This window comes from Callithrix jacchus, chromosome 1 (genome assembly GCF_049354715.1).
Source record: "Callithrix jacchus isolate 240 chromosome 1, calJac240_pri, whole genome shotgun sequence".
NCBI lineage: Eukaryota > Metazoa > Chordata > Mammalia > Primates > Cebidae > Callithrix > Callithrix jacchus.
Genome location: NC_133502.1, coordinates 84,826,189 through 84,852,715, shown reverse-complemented (window position 1 = coordinate 84,852,715; position 26,527 = coordinate 84,826,189). Strand labels below are relative to the sequence as shown.

At 39.1% G+C, this 26,527-nt stretch overlaps 1 protein-coding gene across 1 annotated transcript in view; it reads right to left on the bottom strand.

Moving 5' to 3' along the window:
• Positions 1-26,527, bottom strand: part of OSTF1 (osteoclast stimulating factor 1) — a 60,607-nt gene that overhangs the window by 1,241 nt on the left and 32,839 nt on the right. The window contains exons 3-9 of the mRNA XM_017972926.3: positions 18,862-18,912; positions 16,091-16,154; positions 14,934-14,987; positions 13,469-13,576; positions 12,478-12,527; positions 9,319-9,397; positions 5,697-5,795 (exon numbers count right to left, since the gene is read on the bottom strand). Coding sequence (XP_017828415.1) covers positions 5,697-5,795; positions 9,319-9,397; positions 12,478-12,527; positions 13,469-13,576; positions 14,934-14,987; positions 16,091-16,154; positions 18,862-18,912 — 505 coding nt within the window. The remainder of the gene's footprint in view (positions 1-5,696; positions 5,796-9,318; positions 9,398-12,477; positions 12,528-13,468; positions 13,577-14,933; positions 14,988-16,090; positions 16,155-18,861; positions 18,913-26,527) is intronic.

Genomic DNA, 26,527 nt, shown 5'->3' with positions numbered 1-26,527 from the left:
GCTCACTGTAAATATGACCAGTTCCAAGTATGGGGCAGGAAGTATAAAGGATGACTAGAACCCTAGTCATGCTGTGTATCAAGGATCCTTATCAAAGACAGCATCATGTGAAAGGGTCTGAGATTCAACTTAAAGAGGCCTCCACTAGCCAAAGATGGGCTACTGATAAAGCTCCTAACTGGAATAGGTTAAAGCACATCAAATATTTCAACCCACGCCAAAAAGAACTCATTTGTCACCCTTTGAAGGACAGAGACCACCTTATTCTTTTAAAAACTCTTAAATAAAGCGCAAAAATCAAGCATTTATCCCGCACTTGCTACACTAATTATTCCTCTGCGTAACAAAACAATTAATGAGGGAAAACTTTATAGAATATTCCAGCTAATAACTCAGAAAAAAGTGATTTAATTAGAATATCATCATTTTGTGCTGTTTAGTGAAGTAACAGATCTAGGCAATAATCATCAATGGATGTCACATCACAGGAAGAGTGACAACCAGATATCACGTGCCTCTGATAAAAGAACACTATATTCTGTATTATATATTATTCCTTCTACTCCCAGGAAAAATATATGATTAGGCGGGCAGGCAGACAGACAGATATACAGACAGATGAGAGAGAGAGAGACAGATAAACCTAAATTGGATCAAACCTCTAGCTAGATAGGTAAATAGTAGGTAGGTAGGTAGGTAGGTAGGTAGGTAGAGAGAGAGAGAGATAGAACCTAAATTGGACCAAACCTCTAGATAGGTAGGTGATTGATAGATGATTGATTGATTGATCTTAAATTGGATCAAACCTCTAGATCTAACACCAATTGACAAAACCATAAAGGACAGAGGAATATGACAACGCCATGGGAATGTAGTCAGCAATGTCCAGACTGGGAAATTCAAGTTAGTTAACCCAAATTCTTTAATAAATGAATGGCAAGGTTAAAAAGGGGGAAGAGTAGAGGGAAAGGAACTGTTGATTAAAAAACAATTTAGGAGCTATATCTACCAATCACAAACTGACCTTATGTGAATCCAGACTTAAATAAACCATAAGTAAACAAGTAAAAACAAACAAAGATGTATAAGGAAATGGAAGTTTGGACAAGGACAGATACTTGATGATATTAAGGAATTTTTTTTTGGTATCCGAATGCTTTTTTTTTTTTTTTTAAGAGTCCTCCTGCTTACAGGTTTTGGGAAATGATTATTGAGAAAAAGAAAAGGAGAAGGGAGTACAAGGTAGGTGGAAGCCGATTTATCTTGCAAGAGAGAAAAGGGAAGAAAGCAGAACAGAGGCAAGTTTCTTTTCTGGATCTCATTCTGTCACCCAGGCTGGAGTGCAATGGTGCAATCGTGGATCACTGCAGCCTTAACTTCCTGGACTTAAGCGATTCTCCTGCCTCAGCCTCCCAAGTAGCTGAGACTACAGGCGTGCACCGCCACACTCAGCTAGTTTTTAATTTTTCTGTAGAGATGTCGTCTCACTATGCTGTACAGGCTAGTCTTGAACTCCTGGATGCAAGCAATCCTTCCTGCCTCCCAAACTGCTGGGATTACAAGTGTGAGCCACTACACCTGGCCATGTTTCAGTGACTTTATACCACCTTCCAAGCGGGTATAAAGCTTGGAAGGCTGACTCTATTCTCCATTCTGCTCAAGAGGAGTCCAGAAGGACTGGGAAGAATATCTTTTGTTCTCCCCCAACACATACCCAGGAACTTCAGGACTTCATGTCAACTTGGTAAAAAGTAGCTTTCTAACCTAAAGCCTGAGAGACGAATAGGAAAGCTCTTTCCCCTTCTACATTGCTATCCAAAGTGTTGCCCATATTCTGTGTGCCCAGATGCTTACTTCTGCCCGTTATTTTATTCTTACTTCTATTAAAAAGAGAGGATGGGCCGGACATGGTGGCTCACGCCTATAATTCCAGAACTTTGGGACGCTGAGGCAGGTGGATCACGAGGTCAAGAGATTGAGACCCTCCTGGTCAAAAAGGTGAAACCCCATCTCTACTAAAAATACAAAAATCAACTGGGCATGGTGGTGCATGCCTGTAGTCCCAGCTACTCGGGAGGCTAAGGCAGGAGAATTGCTTGAACCCAGGAGGCGGAGGTTGCAGTGAGCCAAGATCGTGCCATTGCACTCCAGTCTGGGTAACAACAGCGAAACTCCGTCTCAAAAATAAAAAAAAAAAAAAAAAAAGAGGATGATTTGCCACAATGGAGACTCTGACTGAGTGGTCATCAAAAGACAGGTACAAGTCAGGCAAATAAATTCCTTCTCCCCTTCATGAACTGTTCTGAGGCAGTTTTCTCGGGAAACCTCCCACATGGTCAGGTGTTGAGTGATGAGATGTATTTCTTCATAGCCCACCTCTGGGTGTAGTGCACATGGGAATGTATCCCCTGGCAGCACTGCCATCCTCCCCTAGCTCATGTTCATTTTTCCTCAATCCCACCACCCTGGGTTTACACATCTCAAATCAAGAAGCAGCACTTAAGACCCACCAACAAACATACAAACAATAAATAAATGATGGAGGAACACAGTCACACGGGTGAATATTACAGACGTAATGTAAATGAAAGAAGCCAGTCACAAAAAAGTATATACAGTTTGATTCCACTTAAATAAAATTCACAAACGGGCAGAACTAATCTATGGGAGAGAAACAGAAGACACTGAGGGAGACATGTGGCGTATGAGAACTGTTCTCTAGCTTAATCTGGGTTGTGGCGAACAGGTGTAAAAAAAATTCATCAAGCTGTATGCTTAAGATTTATGTACTTAATGTAAATTATACTCAAATTTTTTAAAGTTGAAAAATATTTTAAAGGACTCAACTCTTAGGTATAACCCTAACCCCAAGCCCTATATCCTAGTTATCTTCCACAGTAACTGCAACATGTGACTTATTTTGTACCTATTAAAAAATCCATATTATGTTTCTAAAAGTAGACAACAACTCACACCTGTAATCCCAGCACTTTGTGAGGCCAAAGCAGGCAGATCTCTTGAGGTCAAGGAGTTCAAGACCAGCCAAGATAAAAAGGTGAAACCTCACCTCTACTAAAAATTCAAAAATTAGCCAGGCATGGTGATGCCCACCTGTAATCCCAGCTACTCGGGAAGCTGAGGCATGAGAATCACTTGAGCCTAGGAGGCGGAGGTTGCAGTGAACTGAGATGGCATCACTTCACTCCAGCCTGGGTGACAGAGTGAGACTCTGTCTCACAAGAAAAAAAAAAAGAAAAGTGGACAATATCAGAATATACCTTTTCCAACTTAGAGTTCGTGCTGACAATTAACTCTATGGCCAAATAGTCCAACCCTATTCCAATGAGGATCATAATACAAATTAAATCTTTTTTTAAAAATCTGTATAATCAGGGAAATGAAGCAAGTAAAAACATTTTAAAAGTAACATGAAAATTGAAATATAAAAATTAGGCCAGGAGCGGTGGCTCACACCTATAATCCCAGCACTTTGGGAGGCCGAGGCGGGTGGATCACGAGGTCAAGAGATCGAGACCATCCTGGTCAACAAGGTGAAACCCCATCTCTACTAAAAATACAAAAATTAGCTGGGCATGGTGGCGCGCGCCTGTAGTCCCAGCTACTCGGGAGGCTGAGGCAGGAGAATTGCTTGAACCCAGGAGGCGAAGGTTGCGGTGAGCCGAGATCACGCCATTGCACTCCAGTCTGGGTAACAAGAGCGAAACTCCGTCTCAAAAAAAAAAAAAGAAATATAAAAATTCATCTCTTGGCTCTGTCTGCCAGGCCCTAAGATTACCACACTAATGAATCCATTACCTAATCAGTTCAAATTTAGGAAGGTAGACTAAACATACTTGGGGTACGCAGGGAAAAGAGTATCTGCCTCTGAGCCCTATTCTGCAGACGCTGCAGAAAGACTCATCACCTGCTTCCCTCACCTCTAACCACTCCTGAGTAAGGCTTCTGGGTGAGCTCTCTAGGGTCTAAGAAAGTTTGGTATACGCCTTGTCTGTCAAAATGGAGCTCACAGCATGCACGAGACTCTGATACCTTCAGGTCATAAGAAACCTTACTCTTTGGTTAGGGCAGGCTGAGGATAGCCACACAACAGGAAGTCAGTGGCAGAGCAAGGAAGTTAGGCCAGAGTCCTACTTCCTGACCCAATCAAGGCAGCAAGGAGTAGGAGGTCAACTTCAAGCAGAAGTGTCTCTCACACAGCTACAAATATGGCTTCTCAATCATAATGTAGCTGGGGAGCACCAGCTCAGCTGATACTTTCTCATTCCCTTAGCAGAACCCATCTCCATCTATGCAGGAGGAACTAGCCTAGTTACTCGGGAGGCTGAGGCAGGAGAATTGCTTGAACCCAGGAGGCGGAGGTTGCCGTGAGCCGAGATCACACCATTGCAGTCCAGCCTGGGTAACGAGCGAAACTCCGTCCCCCACCAAAAAAAAAAAAAAAAAAAAAAGGAAAGGCTTGCACTGCAGGTGAGCACTCATGGCTTAATTAAGGAATCCCAAACTGATTAACAGTTTATACTATATTCAAACTGAAGCTAAAAAAAGAAAAGAAATCTAGAACTAAGACATATCTAGAATAAAGAATAAAAGGAGGCTGGGCACAGTGGCTCCCACCTGTAATCCCAATGCTTTGGGAGGCTGAGGTGGAGGGATGGCTTGATTCTAGGAGTTCGAGACCAACCTGGGCAACAAGGCAAGACCCATATTTCTACATTAAAAAAAATATTGGCTGGGCATGATAACACATGCCGGTAGTCCCATCTTCTCAAGAAGATGAGATGGGAGGATCACTTGGGTCCAGGAGTTTGAGGCTACAGTGAGCTATGATTGACCCCTGCATTCCAATCTGGGCAACAGAGCAAGACTCCATCTAAAAAAAAAAAAATAATGTACACTTAAACTCTTTTTTTAAAAACTGCCCATACTACTATGAATAAAGTCCAAAATGTTTAGCAAAGTCTAGAATAATTTTGATTACAATTCATTGATATCCTCTTTAAAAACAAAAACAAAATACAATCATGGAGCTATTAAATGCTATATTTTAAAATATTTAGTGATAATCACTCATAAATACATATTGAAACGAGGGAATGAAGATGACAGTTCTCCAAAAAGGACTGTAATAAAAGCAAGGTGATTAGAACTTGATTGCAAGGAATAAAAGAAACACACACAATAAAGGTAAAAGATTTGTGTTTCTCGTCTAATTTCTGTTTGATCGAGGATGTCCTATTTTGGGGCTTCTGATTAAGATGAACGATATATAAACAAACTTCAGAATTATCTGAAGAGTTTTTTGTTTTTTGAGATACAGCCTCTCTCTCACCCAGGTTGGAAAGCAATGGTGCGATCACAGCTCACTGCAGCCTCAACCTCCGGGGGCTCAAGTGATTCCCCAGCTCAGCTTCCTGAGTAGCTGGGACTACAGGCCCAAACCACCATGCCTGGCTGATTTTTTTGTACCTTTTATAGAGACGGAGTCTTCACTTCATTGCTCAGGCTGGACTCCAACTCCTGGACTCAAGTGAACCTCCCACCTTGGCCTCCCAAGGTGCTGGGATCACAGGCATAAGCCACTGCACTCAGCTGAGTTCATCTCTTCTGAGCAATTCTAAGTTAATATATCTTAGTTATGGGGCACCAGAGGAGAAAGAAGGATTTAAAACAAATACCTGTTCCCTGTTTCTTTTTCAGAAGAGATGCACAGGCAGCATTGGTAGCCATGTCCAAGGCCAGCTTCTTCTCATTGTTTCTTAAGTCTGTTCTAGCACCTTCCCAACACAAGAAAAGTCAATTAGATATCTTTAAAGACTATATAGTAGCAGCCAATTCTCTCTCCCTATGACTAAGCACTTTTGGCAAAACAAACTAGAGAACAACTCTGGCCCAGAAGTGAACGTTCTCAAAACAATAAAACTCTCATATGGTGTATTTGGCATCTTTAATCAGGAAGCTTGTTGCTGCACCTGTGATAACAATTCAGAGCCTTTCCCTTCCAGTCCCTATAGAACTGCATGTGAACCTTTCAGTCAGGAGTTTATGGTCCCTGTGGAGCTTAACTTCAATGAGCCCTTTGCCTCCTCTTTGGCTCAAGAGGGTCTTTAGAAAAGACGAAGTGGGCAGTGCTTGAGGGGATTCATATTTTATATCTGTAAGTATGCTCTCATGCAAATTAGCAGAATAGCAACACATAAAACCGAGAGGTAATTCATTATTCCCACAAGCCATCTTCTACCCAGTTTTCCTTTGCCTTTATTATGTTAAAAATTACATCAGAATTCATGAATACATTTGCATTGTTAAGGATTCAAAAATACAAATGTATGCTGAACAAAAGCACAAGTCCCGTTTCATTCCCTCTTCTTCTACCCACTGCAAAGGTAACCATTCTTAACAAGTGGGCGTGAGTTCTTATCTCCCTTATTTGCATCAGTGCATTCATACACATTGATATAGACACAAAATCATACTACATGTACTGGTCTGTAATTTCACGTTTTTAAAACTTAATGTCTAATGGTGCTGTTTTCTTAGCAATACACATATTCGTAACTCAACCTATTTAAATGTTTGTAAGTATTCCATTTTGTGAATGCTCCAAAATTTAATTCCTCCTGTATTGATGGGCACTTAGGCTACTCCTAATTTTCATTATCACAAATACTCCAGTGAATATCCTTCAACATCTTTGTTCAGGTGTATTTCTGAAGAATGGCTTACTAAAAGTGGTATCGGAAAGTAAGGCTAAGTCCATTTTAAATTCTGCCAGCTACTGTCAGATTACTTTTCATACTAGTCTCTAAAGATCCTCTGAACTTCTGTGGTATCAGCTGTAATATCTCCTTTTTCATCTCTGATTTTAAGATTGCTTTCCAAGAAGGCTTTAGGCCAAGCATGGTGGCTCACGCCCATAATCCCAGCACTTTGGGAAGCCAAGGCAGGCGGATCATTTGAGGTCAGGAGTTCAAGACTAGCCTGGCCAGCATGGTGAAACCCCGTCTCTACTAAAAATACAAAAATTAGCCAGATGTGATGGCAGGTGCCTGTAATCCCAGCTACTTGGGAGGCTGAGGCATGAGAATTGCTTAAACCCAGGAGGCGGAGATTGCAGTGAGCCAAGATTGCACCACCGTACTCCAGCCTGGGGAACAGAGCAAGACTCACTCACAAACAATAAAAATAAAAATAAAAAAACAAGAAGGCTTTATCAATTCATACTTTCTGACACAGTGTAGGAAAGTGTCATTTTCTTTGCAACCACTTCCCCTTCAATAAACAAAAAATAGGCCGGCACAGTAGTCCATCATCCCTGTAATCCCAGCACTTTGGGAGGCTGAGGCAGGCAGATTGCTATGTACAGGAGATCAAGACCAGCCTGGGTGACATGACAAAACTCCATCTCTATAAAAATTAGTCATATGTGGTGTTGTACACTTGTAATTTCAGCTACTCAGGAGGCTGAGGTGGGAGAATTACCTGAACCCAGGAGGCAGAGGGTGCAGTGAGCTGATATTGCTCCACTTGCACTCCAGCCTGGGCAATAGAGTGAGACCCAGTTTCAAAAAAAAAAAAGAAAAGGAAAAAGAAAAGAAAGACGCATACTCAAATTTGAAGGTACTGAAATACTGCATCAAGAAAAAAATAGTATGTTTAATTAGTCATATAATGATCTTATGTCAAAATCTTTCTCCTAAGCAGATCGCTGTATTCACAGTAGGGTTATATAAAAAACCTAATTCTCTCAGTATGCTACAGGTTGAAAACTCCTGAGGGTTAACAGTTCTGTGACTAATCATATATTATACTATACTTTAGAGCTTATAGACATGATTTCTATCAGAACAGGAAATATTCAGAGACAGTGACGATAGAGAAGAAACACAACCATTTCCTGGGTCCCTCTAGACAAGTACTAATAGGAATATAATGTGAGCCACATATATCTAATTTTTAATTTTCTAGTAGCCAATTTGAAAAATGTGAAATTAATTTTTATTATATATTTAATCCAGTATATTTGAAATGTTATTTCAACATAAAACCAACATAAAAATTATTGTGATATTTTACTTTTTGTTTCACTAAATCTTTGAAATCTGGTATGCGGCCGGGTGCAGTGGCTCACGCCTGTAATCCCAGTACTTTGGGAGGCCAAGGCGGGTGGATCATGAGGTTAAGAGATCGAGACCATCCTGGTCAACATGGTGAAATCCCGTCTCTACTAAAAATACAAAAAATTAGCTGGGCATGGTGGCGCGTGCCTGTCATCCCAGCTACTCAGGAGGCTGAGGCAGGAGAATTGCCTGAACCCAGGAGGCAGAGGGTGCGGTGAGCCAAGATGGCGCCATTGCACTCCAGCCTGGATAACAAGAGCGAAACTCCATCTCAAAAAAAAAAAATCTGGTATGCATTTTACACTTACAGCAGATCTCAATTCAGATAGCCTCATTTAAAGGGCTCAGCTGTGCACATGGCTACTGGCTGCCATATTGGACATCAAAGCCCTCAGCATACCCTTTACAGGGCACTAGAGTGATCATCACAGTGTCTGGCCTTTTAGACCTGGAACTTACATCACCAGACTTAAAATCTAAACCACTTCCTATCATATATTCCACAATATTGCTTTGCGGATCCCTAATGAAGGTAATTCCATGAGTTGTGTCTTGGGGAATCAAACATCCTACATGATAGGCTTATGAACTAGGGTATGGTATGGGTGATCTGCCTGGCCTTCTCTAAGAGGAAACTAATATTTGTGGGTCAAATGGGTAAAGTAATAGTCAGTTTATAATTTCACTGCTTTCTCTGACTTACAAAAACAGGGGATCAAGATATCCTCTCTTGTTCACTTTATATCATACACCTGCTCAACTCAAAACAGGACATTGCAGCTACATCATTCTTGCTCATCAGTCAGGACTCCCCCATGAGAACAAGGGCCTAAGCAGCTTTACCTATACAGCTTTCTCAGACAGGATCTCCCCCCGCCACACACATTCTTTGTTTCAAAGGCTCTATGATCCTGGAGAAACATACAGTGCAGTTCTTACCAAAAGTAATATATGTAATGTTAAAGCTTGCCATGGTTTTAGTTTACATTAAAAACTAAAACAAACCAACCCCTAATAATTTCATCTTATCATGACTAAATCATGATACACAGACGGAGCAAAGGTTAAACCACATTTTGAAATAAGACTATTATTCTTCCTACCATTTCAAATGACATAATTTGATAGACACTACTTTTTAGGGTAAGCAAAGACCAGATAAACTCAACATAAACTTTACCTTTTGCCAGAAGCAACTGGACAATATCTGCATAACCCTTCCAGGCAGCAGCATGCAAAGCTGTGTCTCCCAACTTGTTCTATGGTGATAAAAAGAGAAAGTATCATTTTTAAGACAGAGGGTGGATTGAAAGTACACGTTAATTTAGGTTTAATCCAATTAAACCTAAAATGGGAACAAAGTTAAAGAACCACATAAGATTCCGAAGAGAAAAGGAAAGGAGACTCAAGGGATAGGAGATGAGTCATTTTTGAGAGATGGAATGGGATCGAGGGGTACAAGCTGACTTGGTGGAGCACAGGCTGAAATGCAGATGTCTGCAGAGGGAGATCCCAGGAGGAAGCAAGCAGATTTGAACATGTAGAAGCCTGGCAAAAATTAGGAATTGGAGATTACTAGAGGTAGTAGGGCACAAATGAGGCATGGGTATGAAAAGAGAGGTACTACTGGTTAAAAGTATTCATAAAAAGTAATTCGAATCTCAGAACCTCTTCCCCTTTTCTTGCTGCCAGATAACCCAATATTACTTGCTGAGAAATTAACCTGATAGTTTCCAAGTTCATCAACACTAGGTACAAGAGAAGGTACAAACTGAACAGTAAGACTCCTCTCTCAGGTGCCTTTACATATCCCACTGCCCAGTGTGCACATACCCCCAGGCAGGAGACTGGAGGGCACTTCTCTGGTGAAGCAATGTAGCCCCATGTGCAGGAAAGAGGAGTGTACTTTCATTAGCATTTGGGAGTCACCTAGCATAATAGCCAGGACCTTACCACATCACCCTGAGGAGAAGACCATCAGCCAGCAGGCCTCACCAAACACACAGAGCTTCTAATCACACTTAAAAATAAATGGATAAGAGCCAGGCATGGTAGCTCACACCTGTAATCCCAGCACTTTGGGAGACTGAGGAGGGTAGATCACCAGAAGTTGGCAATTCAAGACCAACCTGGCCAACATGGTGAAACCCCATTTCCACTAAAAATACAAAAATTAGCCTGGCCTGGTGGCACAGGCCTGTTAGTCTCAGCTACTTGGGAGGCTGAGGCAGGAGAATAGCTTGAACCCAGGAGGCAGAGGTTGCAGTGAGCTGAGATTGTGCCACTGCACGCCAGCCTGGGCAACAGAGCCAGACTCCCTCTCAAATTAAACAAACAAACAAACAAATGGATAATGACATCAAGTATTTGTGGACAGCCTAAAATATTTTAGGAAAGACCATTACAAACAAAATAAATGGATCTCAAAGGAAAAAAACACAGTCAACAGCCACAAAATACATTTGAAAAGTTATAGTGTATCAGCAAGATGTACGATCATATTGTGTCATGAAACAAGAAAAAGATACTACATAAAAGTAACTATCAGAGTAAAATAAGAAGTTATAACAGACAGAATTCTAAGATAGCTCCTAAGGTCCCTGCCCCCGGCATAGGTCTCCTGTATAATTCCCTCCTCTTGACTGTGAGTGAAAGCAGTGAATATAATAGGCTATCACTTCTGCAGTTAGGTTTCTAGTCAGTAGATGTTGAATTCATCAGAAGAGACATTATCTCAGGTGGGCCCTAACCAGGTGGGCCCTTTTAAAAAAAAAAAAAAAGATGAAACAGCAGAGAAACAATCTCCTTCTGGCCTTGAGGAAGAAACAAACAGCCATGCTGTGAGCTGTGTACCCAGAGGGGTGGCCTCTAAAAGCCGAGGGCCTCAGTGGTACTACAAGTACAAAAAATCAATTCTTCCAATAACCTAAATGCACTTGGAAGAAGACCCCAAGCTCCAGATGAGAATCCAGCTCCAGCCATAACTTGATTTCTACCTGGGAGACCCTGAACAGAGAACCCAGCTATGCCACACCCAGAATTCTGATGTACAGAAAGTATAAGCTGCTAAGCCTGTGGTCATTTGCTAGGCAGCAACAGAAAACTAATACAGAACTCTAGGGAATTAAAAAGATAACCAAAACAAAACAAAGGTGAGAACATCTCTGGGAAATATTTAGAAAATTGAAGGTTCAATCCAAGAAGTCCAGTATCTTACTAATGGGCATTCCAGAACCAAAAGAACTAAGAAGGTACAGATAAAAACTCTAAAAGAAATAATACAAGATAATTTTCCAGGCTGAAAGAGTTCATCATAATCATTGGGAAAAGATGAATGCTAAGGCACATCATTATAAAATTTTAAAACACCAACAATAAAATAAATATTCTTAGCAAGAGAAAAAATAGATCACACATAAAAGAATAAGAATCAAAATGGCACCAAACCTCTCAAAAGCAACCCTGGAAACGAGAATGCCACAGAGCCATGCCTTCAAAATTCTGAGGGAAACTGTTTTTGACCTAGCATTCTGATCAGCCAAAGAATCAATCCCAAGCTTCTATTTCTCAGAAATCTACTTGAAGATGTTCTCTGGCAAAAGAAAGACAAAGGATCCAGAAAAATGAAGATACAACATGGCAGAGAATGGAAGGGGTTCCCTGGAGGACAGGCAAAGGGCCGCAGGAACCAAGCTGCTCAGACTGGAAAATGATGGCGAGCATCAGAAAGTGAGTCCAGGGAGAAAAAAGAAAGCTACTGATTATCTTAAACATTTTACAAAAGTATTATATATCAAAACTGTATAAAACAATATAGAAGTCACAGTGAGATAACAAAAAATGAGTTTTAAAAAGTCAATAAGAAGCAAAAAAAAGTTATAAAAGCAGTGAACACTATTTAAACACCCATAATAAAGTAAACATTATATAGTAATATAACCAAAAACTGTGATGAAGTGCACTGAGGAGCAGAGGTGGAAAGGCTGGGTGCAGGGTGCTGGGTGCTGAAAGATGAGAGTTGGGGCAGCTGACAAGCTTAACCCTTCACATACCCAACAGGAGGCCAAAATACACATGAAGATAATGCATGACAAGATGGCTCCATCAGCCTATTCCTTAGTAATACAAAGCTAAGTGCATGAAGAAAGAGCTAAAAGCTGAAAGTGACATGAGGAGGAGTGGCATTTGGGGCTGTGGACAATTTGAATTTTAGTATAATTATAATTTTTAAATTATGTGTTTGTGGTATTTTGAGAACAATATTTCACATGCCCATAAGTTGCTCTATACTAAAGAGAAGCAGGTGTGTGTTAAATGATTTCCAGATAAGCAGTCTTACCTGCTGGTTCAGTTCAATATTTGGTTGAGTAAACAGCATTTCCACTATATCTGAAATTCAAAGAGAAAAGATGCTTTTAAGAATGAAAATAAGAAGCTCAAATCTAGGTACAATAATTTTATAAAAGAGAGATTCTTTAGAAGAACCATCAAGAAAATGTTAACATATTTTGTAAAATTTATAAAATAGAAAAACTTAAGAACCTAAAAAGTGGAATTATTTAGGAAAATACACTTTTTCTAATAGTTTTGGCTTCTGCATTTTCATATGACACATCTAGGAATATTTTTACATTAATTATAATACTTTGTATTCATATAACTAGCATGTTTATTAGCTGAAATAAGATAGGCTTCTTTTTAGGAGACAGTTACAAGTTTTCCTTTGGCACTGCTATTTAATTTGCTGAGCTCTTCATTTATTATTGTTGTTGAGTTTGTTTCCTGTGTTACAGAAAGGTAGAAAAGCAGTGAGTGATAACATTTTTGGCCAGGATGAAATACATCTAAAAATTCAATTTGTCATCATTATTGATTATAACAGAAAGTATCAATGGAATCACTAACTTAGGCAAATGCTGGCTTTCTCTTGAATCTAACAGTTTGCATTAAACTTAAAATGTAAATCATAAAAGCAGACCTTGTGAAAAGCTAAGCTAGAGGAGCCAATTCTGCTCTTTTTTCCGTAAGATTAGATAGTGGTTTTGTTTTTATACTACTGCTATTTTCCGGTAACCTTTCTAAGCCTGAGAAAGGAAAGGAAGTGTCCAGGCTTTCGAGAGAGAGAGAGGCCCATGCAGTGAGGCTGACTGACTACATTCTACACAATGTTCTAAGAGCTCCCAGGAACAAGGCTTTTGGCTGGTGTTCTAAAAGATTCAAAAAGAATAGCCAATGCTTTTTCTTTCTCATTTTTTTTTTGTAAATCTGGCTCCCTTAGGTGAAACATATTTTCAATAGCATAGAAACATATAACAAACAAAATGTAATACCTTTGTGACCCCCATGGCAAGCCCAGTATAAGGCAGTGCTTCCAGCTTTGTCTAAACCATTAACGCCCACTCTGTTGTCCAAACATTCTCTCAACCAGCTCAAGTTGCCTGAAAGAATTTTACATTTATAAAAACACAAGAAAAAAAGGTTTCATTTTGTATTCTGCGTTTAAATCTATTCCATTCTGTTTCATTCTGCATAAAGACCTACCCATTAATACATTCATTATAGTACATTTTAACTTCCAGCTTATTAATAGAAAGTATTAACATCAATGTTTTTAACGATAGCTTAATGGGAAGACTTCCCTACATGGGTCTACTTAAGACATTTCTATTTTGTTAGAGAGAGAGAGAGAGAGAGAGAGAGAGAGAGAGAGAGAGAGAGAGAGAGTGTGTGTGTGTGTGTACACATATACATACATATTTTTTCTTTGTGAAATTCTGGAAATTGGGAGCAAGCAGATACTATTCATATTCACATTTACAATGCATCTTCAGTTCTTATAAGAAAGGCTAAACAACCTTATCAAAGCTGCTGCTCTTATATGCTAAACTATAACTATTAATTTAAAATCCTCAGGCTAATATCCCAAATGTCAGTTTAGTAGTTTTACTTTTTCACAATCCTAACCAATAATTTCCTTGTGTACACTCAGATTTCAAAAAAAATCTATAAATGGAATGAAATAGAGCTCATTAAGGCTTTACTAAAACTCCCCATTATCTACAGCAGGGTTTCTCAGCATTGGCCCTATTGGCATTTGGGGTTGATTTATTGTGGGGGTGCTCCTGTGTGCTGTAGGATGTGTAGCAACAACTACTGCCTCTCCCCAAAAGGTGCCAGTAACATCCCTCCAGTCATGACAGTCAACATGTCTCCAGATATTGCCAAATATCCTCAGGGTTTGTGAAACAGGAATCACCCTAGCTGAGGACTACTGATCTACAGAATAAAGCCCAAGACCAGGCTCATTGTTGTTTGGCCAAGGATCTTCCCCAGGTTCATCCCTATTGTTTATGCCCTCCCTGGCTAAATGCTCACCACACCAACGCTCTCCTAAATGCTGTACCCATCAGGCCCTTCCATTCTTCTGCCCTCCAGTTACTTACCCTGGCCGCTACAGCCTGTTAAACACATTTCAGTTGCTGTACTTATCATATTATATTTTATGATGTCTCTTTCCCCTGCCAGATATTGAGTTTTGGAAGTCACAGACTTTGACTTGCTTCTCCCTTCAAAAGTATTTTTTGACTGACATTTTAAAATTAAAATCACACTTCTCTAGTGTAATAGATGTTGGGACAGACTGTCTCTGGGGAAAGCAGGAATTTAACTGAGAAGGTGCAAAGAGAACTTTCTGGGATGGCAGAATGTTCTAGATCTTGATGCATTTGTCAAAACTAATTGAAATCTGTGCATTTTACTATACTGCATACCTCAATCAAAAAGAATCACACCTACCTCTTTTTGCTGCTTCATGTAATGGATTGTCAATGGATTCTGCCTGCTCAGCCACTAGGTTGAAAATAAAAAGCATTAACCCAATGCTGAATTGCCACACAAATTATTCACTGAAGCTACTCACTCAGTACAGTCCCTCAGCTTCAGGAATACCAGGGCCTTCAACACAGTTTCCTTTACTTAACACAGATAAAAAGTAATAGAAAATCAAATAGATAGTTCTTGCATTAAATGAAGCTGAATTACTTGTTAAGGGAAACCAAGCCAAGCAATAAAGAATTAACACAGTAATTAACTGGAAGTATAAACAAAAAGAAACAAACCTGCATACCTGAGTTAAATGCATACTTGATATTACTCAAGTATTTAATAAGTCACAAAAATGCAAAAGAAAGCTTTTGATGTTCATTTTTACATTTTGTAGATCACTCTGAGGATGCGTGAATATAATTCTGATTCCTTTGTGTGTATTTATGTAGGAGCAGATGAGGGGAGGAATATTTTGCTTCCTGTATTGCATAGCTACCTGCATCTTAGAGATGTGTTCCCTGTTGTCCTAGAATCAGTAGGAAATGTTATTAGGAAGTGGAAGAAAAAGGATTAAAATTCAGGAGCCTTGTTTATCAATTCTGTGCTCTTTTGACTTTACTCTGCTGACATCAAAATTTAGTGTTTTATCTGTTTTCCCACTTCCAGAGAGAAGCAGCTTCATGGCAGGAGCCGTGTCTCTCATTGCTCAAGCTCCCCAAACTGTCAATGATAAGCATTTAATGAACATCACTGCCCCTAACATGAATTAACAAGGTCGGGTTACTCCATCACAAAACAAGGGGCTAGTCTAAGAAATGATCTGCAAGATCAAGTTAATCAGCATTAAAAAAAATTGTTTTAAGAGTAGAAGAAAGTAAAACCATAACCGTTTCCTTGGAAACCTTAGGTTCTTTCAAGAATGCTATATAATGCATTCTCTTAGGCCACAGAGTCTGGCTCAAGCACATCTGGTGTTCATGGCCAGTTTATTAACAGGAGGCTCATGGAATGGAAAATTTCCTAGACTGACAATGACTTCATTGTCTTCTCATTCACAGTGGCAAGCAGAAAAGCCTCAAGAACCAACACATTCCAAGCGAAAGTAAAACCATTCAGCAATACTTTACCATAGTTGCTTGGAATTAGTCCAGTCCTGCCTTTGGAGGTGCCTTTCCACCAATTGGTATCACTCTGGTAAAAGAAGAATTAAATTAAGCAGCATTAAATCCAGATGGCATTCATTCACTTTTCAAATTATTTGGCTCCTAGGGAGTACCTGTTCTACAAAATGTCCACCAGCCCTACCCATACTATCAAGCTTCCTCATACCCTAGCTATGGGTGTCCATCTCCATTGCCACTAAATTACAAATATGCATGCTTCCGCCTGCAACAAATGGAATACGCTTCATCACAGACTCCCAACAACCAAACAAATCAGAAATAATATGAAATAGAAGAAAAAAAATTACACTACTTTCAACTAGCTACATTATTTTGTGCCCAGAATTTCATTTCTCTTAGCTTTGAGATAATTTTTTTATGGGGGGAGGAAGTTCTAAAGATCTCTGTATATCATCTTCATTTTGGGGGTAACTTTTTATTATAGAAAAATTTAAACCTATAAAAAAGTAGAAAGAACAATGTAATGACCATATATATATATACCAGTTTCCCAACTGCATAAATCATTTATTAATGGCCAATATTATTTTATATATCCCCCCACAACCACCCTCCCCTCCTAGATTATTTTGAAATAAATTCTAGACATATTATTTCATCAGTAAACATTTCAGTATGTATCTCTGAAAGAGATATACTTTTTAAAAGACAATTATGCCATTATCACAGCTTAAAAGTTTTTTTCCAACAATTCCTTAATATCAAATATCTAAGTCAATACTCAAATTTCCCAACAGCCCCATAATTTGGGATTCAACTAAGGGCTATACAATATGATTGATCTGTCTTTTAAGTATCTTTTAATCTATAGGTTCTCTCTCTTTTTTATCTCTTAAGTTGGTTTGTTCTAAGTTGAAACCACTATGAATTTTGCATGTTGCAGCCCTGTGTGACCATTAAACATGTTGCTCTGTTTCCTATATTGCCTGTAAGTTGGTCATTAGTTCTAGAGGTTTAATTAGATCAGCTTCAATTTTTTTTGGCAAGGCTATTTCCTAGGCAGTATTGATTTCTTCCATTGGGAAATGCATACTGTCTAGTCAGCTTCTTTTTGTAATGTTAGTACCCCTTGATGATCATTGTCTAGATCCACTGTTTCCTGGGGGCTGCAAGATGGTGGCATTCTAATTCTATTATTCCTTCTTCATTGAAATAACCTGAAGACCTCTTTAAACAAAAACTTGCCCTCATCAACTCTCAGGTTGCCCGGATAAGAAATTCATAAAGAAAACACAATAAATGGTGATTCTTTCCCTTAACAGTTGTCAGAATAAAAACTTGGTTTCCTAGCATTCTCTCATGCTGACCAATGAGATATGTTCAGAAGTAACATTAGGAATTCATAAATTTAAATGTATGTAATGTGTTTCAATTCTTGGAAGTTGTTGCTCTAATTGATGCTCAAATTGTCCTATCTTTGGCCAATGGGAATCTCTTCAAGTTAATTCCTAAGTCCTTTCAATGTGACTCTACTGTCTTTGGGAACTTCCTTGTTTTCTAGTAAGAGGATGATCTGGGTTCATCTTGTACCTCTGCTGCCCCTGATTGGTACTAGCCATTTCTCAAAGAAGCCTATTCATTTCAGTGGGAAATAACATATTATTATCGTGTTGGACATTTTTCCTAGGCCCTTGCAAATAACACAGCAGATATTTTTGTTTTATTTCAGATAAAAAATACAATGTGATCCTTCCAATTCAGATGAATGAATACAGAGTTTTTCTTAAACTGTCATTAATCTTACATCTGTGTATCCTTTCTGCCATGCTGAAAATCCGTTAGCAACACCACTGACCTAATGACTCATTTGCTCTAAACCACAATACACATGCAACAATCTCAGAATTAGCATTACCAACATTTCCCTAACAAGAGCATGACTTTAAACAATTTACTTTTTTTGGCCAGTTATTTTTGTCCTTCATATATATATATATATTTTATATGTATCTATGTCCTTCATATATATCCATATTCTACTATGGATGTTCAGTCAAATTGCTGAGTTTTAAACTTGGAATATTTCCTCTCTGTGTGGCTATGTCAATTACTAGAGTACAATTAAGTTCATTTGATTCATTCTGCTTTTAATTTTTACGGATTGCTTTTTAGCTATTCAATTTTTTACGGATTCAATTTTTAGCTATGTCAAGGTTATATCAGTTCAAAGTCAAATTCACAAAACAAATATAATTTTCTAAAAAGTTTATCTTCCATCCATGTTCATTCTATCCTATTTCCCTCCCTCTACCTAGAGAAAGGATCTTTACTCTTCATAGAATAAAACTAAATTTTACTTCATAAATCAGATGTGCGTGTGCGTGCACGCGCATGTGTGTGTGTGTGTGTGTGTGTACATACACTCTCACCCTTTAGAAGAGCTAGGATACACTATCTACATTTTTTCACTTTGGTTTTTTTTTTAACTTAAATTACTTCATAATAGCATATAGAGATGTTCCCCATTTCTTTCTATAACTGCTTAATACTCCATTTGTGGACAGACCAAAGCTTATTCAACTCTCTTCCTATTGATGGAAATAAGGGCTATTTTCAATCTTATGCTACTATCAATTGTGCTAAAATGAACAGACTTGTACATAAGTATTTTTATGTAAATATACATTTAGATAACTTACCGTGTTATTGCTACATAAAACAGTCTTACAAATCTTTCGTTTATATGTGGCATTACAAGATGTTATCTGGCTTACCATGTCAGTAATGTAGATAATATCACCTTCCTCAAAGTATAATTCATCTGGCTAGAAGAAAGAAAAAAAGTTTGACTCCATGTGATTTTCATGAATTAGAATATAATAATTTAAATAAATAAATTCAAATATATTCTAATAAACAATGTGGTTTTATACACTTAAATAAGCACATAAGCCATATAATTAAACACTACTGAAAAACTAATACATGAATAGATGGCTGAATTTTTTCCCATGATGAACTTCAAAAGAAGTACATATATAAATTCTCCACACACATCTTATACTCCTCTACAACCAAAATAAGACATTTGTATATCAAAATAGAATATGAACAAAACTTCTTCCTTGCAGAAATTCCAAAAGATATATACGTTTTCATAAAAAGATAAATGTCTAGAATTAAAACCATAAAAAACAGCCAGAAGCTCTTAAACAAGGCCTCAGCCCTTGAACACTTTAATATCAACATCTGCTATCCACTTATTTTGAGAAAATCATTATCCTAGCTCTTCATGTTCAGAGAGTGAACATTTTCTCTATGAGAAAATTAATATGTAATTCAACCATTAATCAGGCTAAAGAGCTAAAAGATATGAATCAGTAATTCAGTCAGTCCAGAAACCCCAAGCAGCTTTGAGGATTTGGCTAATTACACACACCATATGTGCTCTGGCCTGTACCAACCAAATGTTCTAAAAACTTTCTTTATAAAGATACACATGTTAAACATCTTTTCCCCATCAGTTGATAACACCATGACTTTATAAGTAAGGAGGATGATGCCTACTGAGAGCAAATTGCAGATACTGGAAAATGTTTACAATATCATGGTAGATGAAAAATGTAGGGCACAAAATTTCACACCACTACACTCCAGCCACCTGAGAGAGACTCTGTCTCAAAAAAAATAGTTAATAAATAAAATTAAAAATAAAATAAATATTTCATCCACTCAATTTTTCTATTTGTTTACCTCCTTTCAGTAGCAGACCAGGGCAGTAAATATGATTCTGCATTAGTAATTTATTTAGTTGTGAAGCTGATCTACACTTTTATTATAACTATTTCTCCATGAATCTAAATGAAGACTATAACAGCCATAACATGCTTTAAGCAACCATAATACATGAATATTTAGATGCATTATGCATTCAAATCTAAAAATTAGCAAATGATGATTAATGATGCCCCCCAAATGGCTTAGTCCTTTAAAAGGTAACTTCCTGAAACATATATTACATTTATACTTTGATCTGCACAGACTAGTCTTACACATAGCACAAACTATGGAAAATTAGCTATATGTACTAGACCTTGTGAATACATTTTGATATAATTTTATTTTTATTGTTGTTGCTTGAATTAGGGAGCAAAAAGAAATTAATGACCACTAATATTCTCTGAAATCTATCTCTAATATGTTCTGATGATCAATGACCAATATCACTACCAATATGTAACAGATATGGAGAGTGACTAGGTAAACAAACTATTTTCTTTGGTATTTATTTGATGCAAACTGGATCACTCCCAGAGAAGGCAGAAAGAGGATTCTCTCTCCACTACAGCATCCCAGCAGGACTCAGCAGCCACCCCCAACTAACATTAAGGTTGGCCTTTGCTGGCAATTTTAACACCATCTGACTCTCTCTTTTAGATGGTGCTAAGACCTGAGAGGGGAGAATGAAGGAAGAAGAGTATAAGGAAAACAGGATATGTGGGCTGCAACATTTTCCTGCAGTGACTTTTCATTTCCTGGAATTTGAAAGAGTTCAATTGCTTGAAGAGGTCTGCCCATCTTTGAGCTGTCCTGGGCTATTCTTACTGAGTACATCTCCCAAAGTTAATCTCACTCAGTTATGTCTTACAATGAATCCTCCTCAATCAGTTCTCTCAGGAAGTTAAGAAGTCATCTTTCCCTACACTTTTACCTTCCTTCTAAAATCAGGAAAGTCAAATCTCCCTAAATGTCCACATATAATAAAATCACTCACCCTTTAAACAAACAAAACACATTATGAAAAAGTACCAAACAAATAGCTTTTAAAACCAAAGCTCACACACAAAACCATGGTAATGAGTCTTTCATATGAAAATAAGCAATGAAGTCAGGTGGAATAGGGAGTAACTGTTTAATGTGATAAAGCCAAAAATAGTTAAAACTCTTAATGTCTTTTAAGTAATTCTTGTCCTCTGTGGTTTGGTAAAGTGCATCATTTGAGAAAGATCACTAAGTGCAGTCACTTCGATACCTCTCAGTGCTATTTCAGCTTTTGAATTAAGGGTAAATTTGTGGGATGATGAAAAAGTTTTCTAACTAGACAGAGGTAATGAGTTGTGAATGTACTAAACACCACTGAATGATACACTTTAAAATGGTTAATTTTGAAATAAGCCAGGACCAAAACGACAAACATCACAGGTTCTCACTTATCTCTGAGATCTAAAAATCAAAACAATTGAACTCATGGGCATAGAGAGTAGAAGCATGGCTACCAGAGGCTGGGAAGGGTAATGGGCAAACTTGGGGAAAGATGGGGATGGTTAATGTGTACAAAAAGATATTTAGAAAGAAATAATAAGGCCTATTATTTGATAGCACATCAGGATAGTCAATAATAATCATACATTTTAAAATAACTAAACTAGTATAATTGGATTGTTTGTAACACAAAGGATGAATGCTTAAGGGGATGGAAATTAATATTCCATGATGTGATTATTCCACATTGCATGCCTATATCAAAACGTCTAATGTGCCCAATAAATACATACATCTTCTATGTACTCACAGAAATTAAAAATTTTAAAAATGGTTAATTTTGTTATGTGAATTTTACCTCAATTTTTAAAAAAATGTGATAAAGCCAAAAATAGTTAAAACTCTTAATGTCTTTTAAGTAATTCTTGTCCTCTGTGGTTTGGTAAAGTGCATCATTTGAGAAAGATCACTAAGTGCAGTCACTTCGATACCTCTCAGTGCTATTTCAGCTTTTGAATTAATGGTTGTCGTTCAATAGTGGTGTCTGCCACAAGCCACCCATTAGATCAGACTTGTTTTTCAACCGTGGCAACGAAAACAGGCAGTCCATTTCAGTCTGGCAAAAAGTGACCTCATTTTTTCATCCTGAGAAATTACAGTAGACATTTATTCTTTCACTCCATAGCTCCCAGACACAGAACGCCACTACTCATAAAATGTCTTCTTCCAAACAAACTAGGGACACATTTTCCTAATCTAGCTAAGTGGGTAGTCTACCAAATTCTTCACCGTATTGGTGGCAGTACAAACAACAAGGTAATTTCATGATTTTAAGAACAGATTTCACCTGCAATAGGATACCTGATGTAAACTGTTCAATAAGCATCTACTTTTAAATTCCCAGTATCATATTTAGGGAACAGAAACGGGAAAACAGTAGTAACATAATGAAGTATGCACTGCTCTATTTCCAGATTGTTCTCTGATTTTTAACTGTATTCCTCCTTTCTTCTCTCCTTGAAGAACAAGGTGTCAGAATAAGTAAGCTGTTGTTCACTGAGATGTTACAGCAAAAAGTACACACTCGGTAACATATATTCCCATTCCCATTCCATGTATTCTTGGTAACATGTAATTCCCAAGGCATTAATTTTGTTGGTTTATGCAAATATATATTTTATGAAAAGTTTAGAAAAACTGATACACTTTTGAATTTTTCTGATTTGTCTGTCTGAAGCCCCCAAAATTAATAAAAAGAGAAAACAAATTCTCCACGGATGTTTTTATTTAACACTTTATAGTATGTATTATGTGCCATGTACTGTTCTGGGCATTTAGAAATATTAACTAATTTGTTCCTCACCAAGAACACTATGAAGTGGGTGCTATTCTTATCATCATGTTATAGATGAGAAACCTGTCCAAGGCCACAGAGAAGGTACATGGTAGAACCCAGACTTGAACTATAAGTCAGATTATAGAGTCCCTGCTCTTACCCACCACCTATGCTTTCTCTCACACAAAATCATCATGCATAGCCATTATTGGCCATCATGGTGTCAGGACCAGGTTAAAAGCTGGTTGCCTTGGAAAATATTTGTCTCTATCCACCCCCAAGTCCCCCACCCCCATAGTGCAGTACGACAAAACCAATGGCAGCATATCTTACTTGCAAAGTATACTTGACCTCATTTGGTCCTCACAACTCACTAGGCTTGGCTGGGTCATAGATATAATCTGTATTTCACAAGCAGGCTTAGAGAAGTTAAAGAGTCTGCTACAAATCAGAGTGAGTGGCAGGGCTGGGCTCCTACCTCAGCTCTTAGATTCCCACTCTCCTTCCCCTACACATGGACCTATTAACCTAGTACAGCCCATCAAACTTTACATGACAGAGCAGAGTCCTGCTGGTTTCCCTTTAGAAATCAATGTACCTCCAGCACACAGGAAATTCTGTTCTCTCCCCATCAGTCTGTCTTGATGCTGGTCAATCCAGTCCAGCCAGGTCTGTGGTGACACTTTATTGAAAGGAGCTGGGTGAGAAGAAAAAACCAAATGGGGCTGGGTGGTGCCAAGACACCCCTGCCTTTAAGCAAGACAGATGAGAAATGGGTTGGCAAGAAAAAGCAGGAGCTGCCTAGTGTTCTTCCTATTCAGTGGATCCCAAGACCAGGATTGGGTATTGCCGTCCCCATCTCCTAAGGGTGGGACGGGAGCTTAAAACTGGACCCAGGCCTGCCTGGGGGACTGCCATCGATTTCCTCAGAGCCCACCTCAGCCTTTCAATGTTGCCTGGTCCCAATGACTTTCAAGGAGGCCAGGTCAGTTTGGGATGTGCTATGGTGGATCTGTCCCTCCAGAGAAGATGGCTGCTGGTCAGAGGGGAGAAAGACCAAACAGCTTCCAACAGAAATTCTCTTTCAGAAAAAGAAGGTAAGACCAACCTAGTTCTGGAATGAGATTCAAAATTTAACAGAGGGCATGACATAGGCACTTAACCAGACAAGAAGGCCCGTGAGAGCTAGAGGCTGCCTGCTGTGCCAGACGCTACCCCCTTCATATCTGGATTGAAAGGAGCTGAAAAGGGGAGAAATTTGGAGGCAACAGGCCTTGAGGTGGTCATTACTCACTGTAGCCTACAATCCTTGGGACTAAAAATATTAAAAAATGCAACATTTTAAATATAGTGTATTTTTTAAAGCCTAATGAAATAAATGTATATTCGCCTGTATATTCAATAATAACTAAGATTTCTTTTAAATCAGTAGAGAAACTCCATCTTGGAGAAGAATTGGAAGTAAATAAATCAATACACACCCCATCAAAAGTATCTGTTAAATGTCTATTAATATAGTAACCGCTATTCCTTAGATAGTAACAATTACTCCTTAATAGTAACAGCAGCTTCATGAAATTAATCTCATTTAATTCTCACTAAAATCCTGTGGGACTATCGTTATCTTCACTTTATGGATGAGAACACCGTGACAGACAGGCTTGGTAATTTCCTCAAAGACACACAGCTGCTCAAGAGGCGGAGCTGGTTCTGAACCCTAGTGCGAGCTCTGAACCCCGTGCTGCTCTGCTTCCTCAGATGCTGTGCCCGTGAGCAGGACTGAAATACCAAGTGTGGAAGTTCAGAGGCAGAAGAGGCGGTCCCCCTCCAGCTGGAGTGGTCAGAGAAGTCTTTACAGAAGAGGGAGTATTTAATGTGAGCTTGGAAGGGACAAGGCCATGGGTCTAGAAAGTGCTGAGCAATAGGTTCTATTGTGAGTCGCATCTAGGCGGGATGGTTCAAGAAGGGGAAGGAGCAGAGCACACTGGGTCTGGAATAGAGGCTGGACTATACAGGATGACTTTTCTAGTCGAATAAAAGGTTGAAGCAGGGGATGGAAGCAAAGCCACCTTTGAGGAACACCAGTCTAATCCAGACTACAGATGGAATGGAGGAGCTAACTCTGTAGGCGAGAAGTAAGGAAAGGCATAACCAGGTCATGAGGATGCAAAGGGGAAGGAGGAGGTCGGTGAGAAAGGACAAAGGTGGGGCCAACAATGCACACGTGGGGAGAGAGGAGATACAGTCAGGAGTCACCTACAGTTTCAAAACAAAGTAAATTCAGGTCCCATTCTAGAGTCAAGGAGGCAGCAGAGAATCGTCTATTCATTGAGTGTCCCAGGCTGGCATCTGACCACCCATCTGCTCCCCCACTCTTATCCCCCTCAGGATCACAAAATCAACCAGGACACAACTGATAAGGACAAGCAGAGGCAAGAAAGATGGCACTCCCTGTGAGCAGGGCTTAAAGACAATAGCCCTGGGCCTCACACTTCCCTGTTATGGGCTTTTCGTGCCCTCTCCCGACCACAAATTCTTGTTAGAGTCCGAATCCCCAGTACAGATGCCCCCGACATACGATGATTCAACTTAACAATTTTTCAACTTTACAATGGGCTTATCAGGGTATTAAATGCATTCTTGACTTAGGGATTTTTTTTTGTCTTATGATGAGTTTATTGGGTTCATCATCAGCTGAGAATCCGTACTTCCAAATATGACTGTATTTGGAGATAAGGACTTTAAATAGTTAATTAAGTTAAAACAAGGTCTTTAGGGTGAGCCCTAATCCAAAGACTCGCATCTTTATAAGAGGAGAGGAAAACACAGACATATGGAGGAAAGGCCACGAGAAGACACGGAGAGAAGTCTGGCATCTACGAGCCAGGGAGCAAGACCTCAGAAGAAACCAACCCTGCCGACATCTTGACCTCAGACTTCTAGCTTCTGGAATTGTAAGAAAATGAATTTCCTTTGGTTAAGCCACCCAGTCTGTAGAACTTTGCTATGGTAAGCTCAGTAAATTAACACTACCCACTTCCAATCCCTCACCAACACAGGAGAGTAGTCAGTGGAATCTCTTGGTGAGAAGAATAAAAACCCCACCTTTCTTGTTCCAGAAACATTTCATATACAAAGTCTTGGGAGAATTGTCTGAATATGCACACCCCCATGTTAGTCTATTAGTGGTTACCATATGCTGGCACTCACCACATGGTAGGCCTTCAATATTCTATGCTCACGGCAGGGTTCCACTGCAGAATGGTATCCCCGTTTTCACATAAGGAATCAATGGCCATGAGGTAAGAAAATTCACACAATAAATGACAGATTTGGGATTTGAACATAGGCCCTGGCCTGATGGCAGTGAATTGATTTTCAGTGTCGCTTGTGCTGTGTGACCTTCTGAGTTGCCTCTAACTTTGGGGACAGCAGGGTTTGGGGAAAACCCTGGCAGCAAGCTGACTGCCCACAGAGCGAAAGCTCTGGTCCCTAGCATATAAGAGAGAAAAGCCAATGATAGCAGGATTCCCCTTGATATGGTTTTGCTGTGTTCCCACCTAAATCTCACCTTGAATTATAGCTCCCATAATCCCCACGTGTTGTGGGAGGGACCTGGTGGGAGATAATGGAATCATGGGGGCAGTTTCCCCCATACTGTTGTGGTAGTGAATAAGTCTCACAAGATGTATCGATTTTATAAGGGGTTTCCCCTTTCACTTAGTTCCATTCTCTCATCTGCTGCCATGTAAGATGTGCCTTTCACCTTCTGCCATGACTGTGAGGCCTTCCCAGCCATGTGCAACTATGAGTCCATTGAACCTCTTTTTCCTCTGTAAATT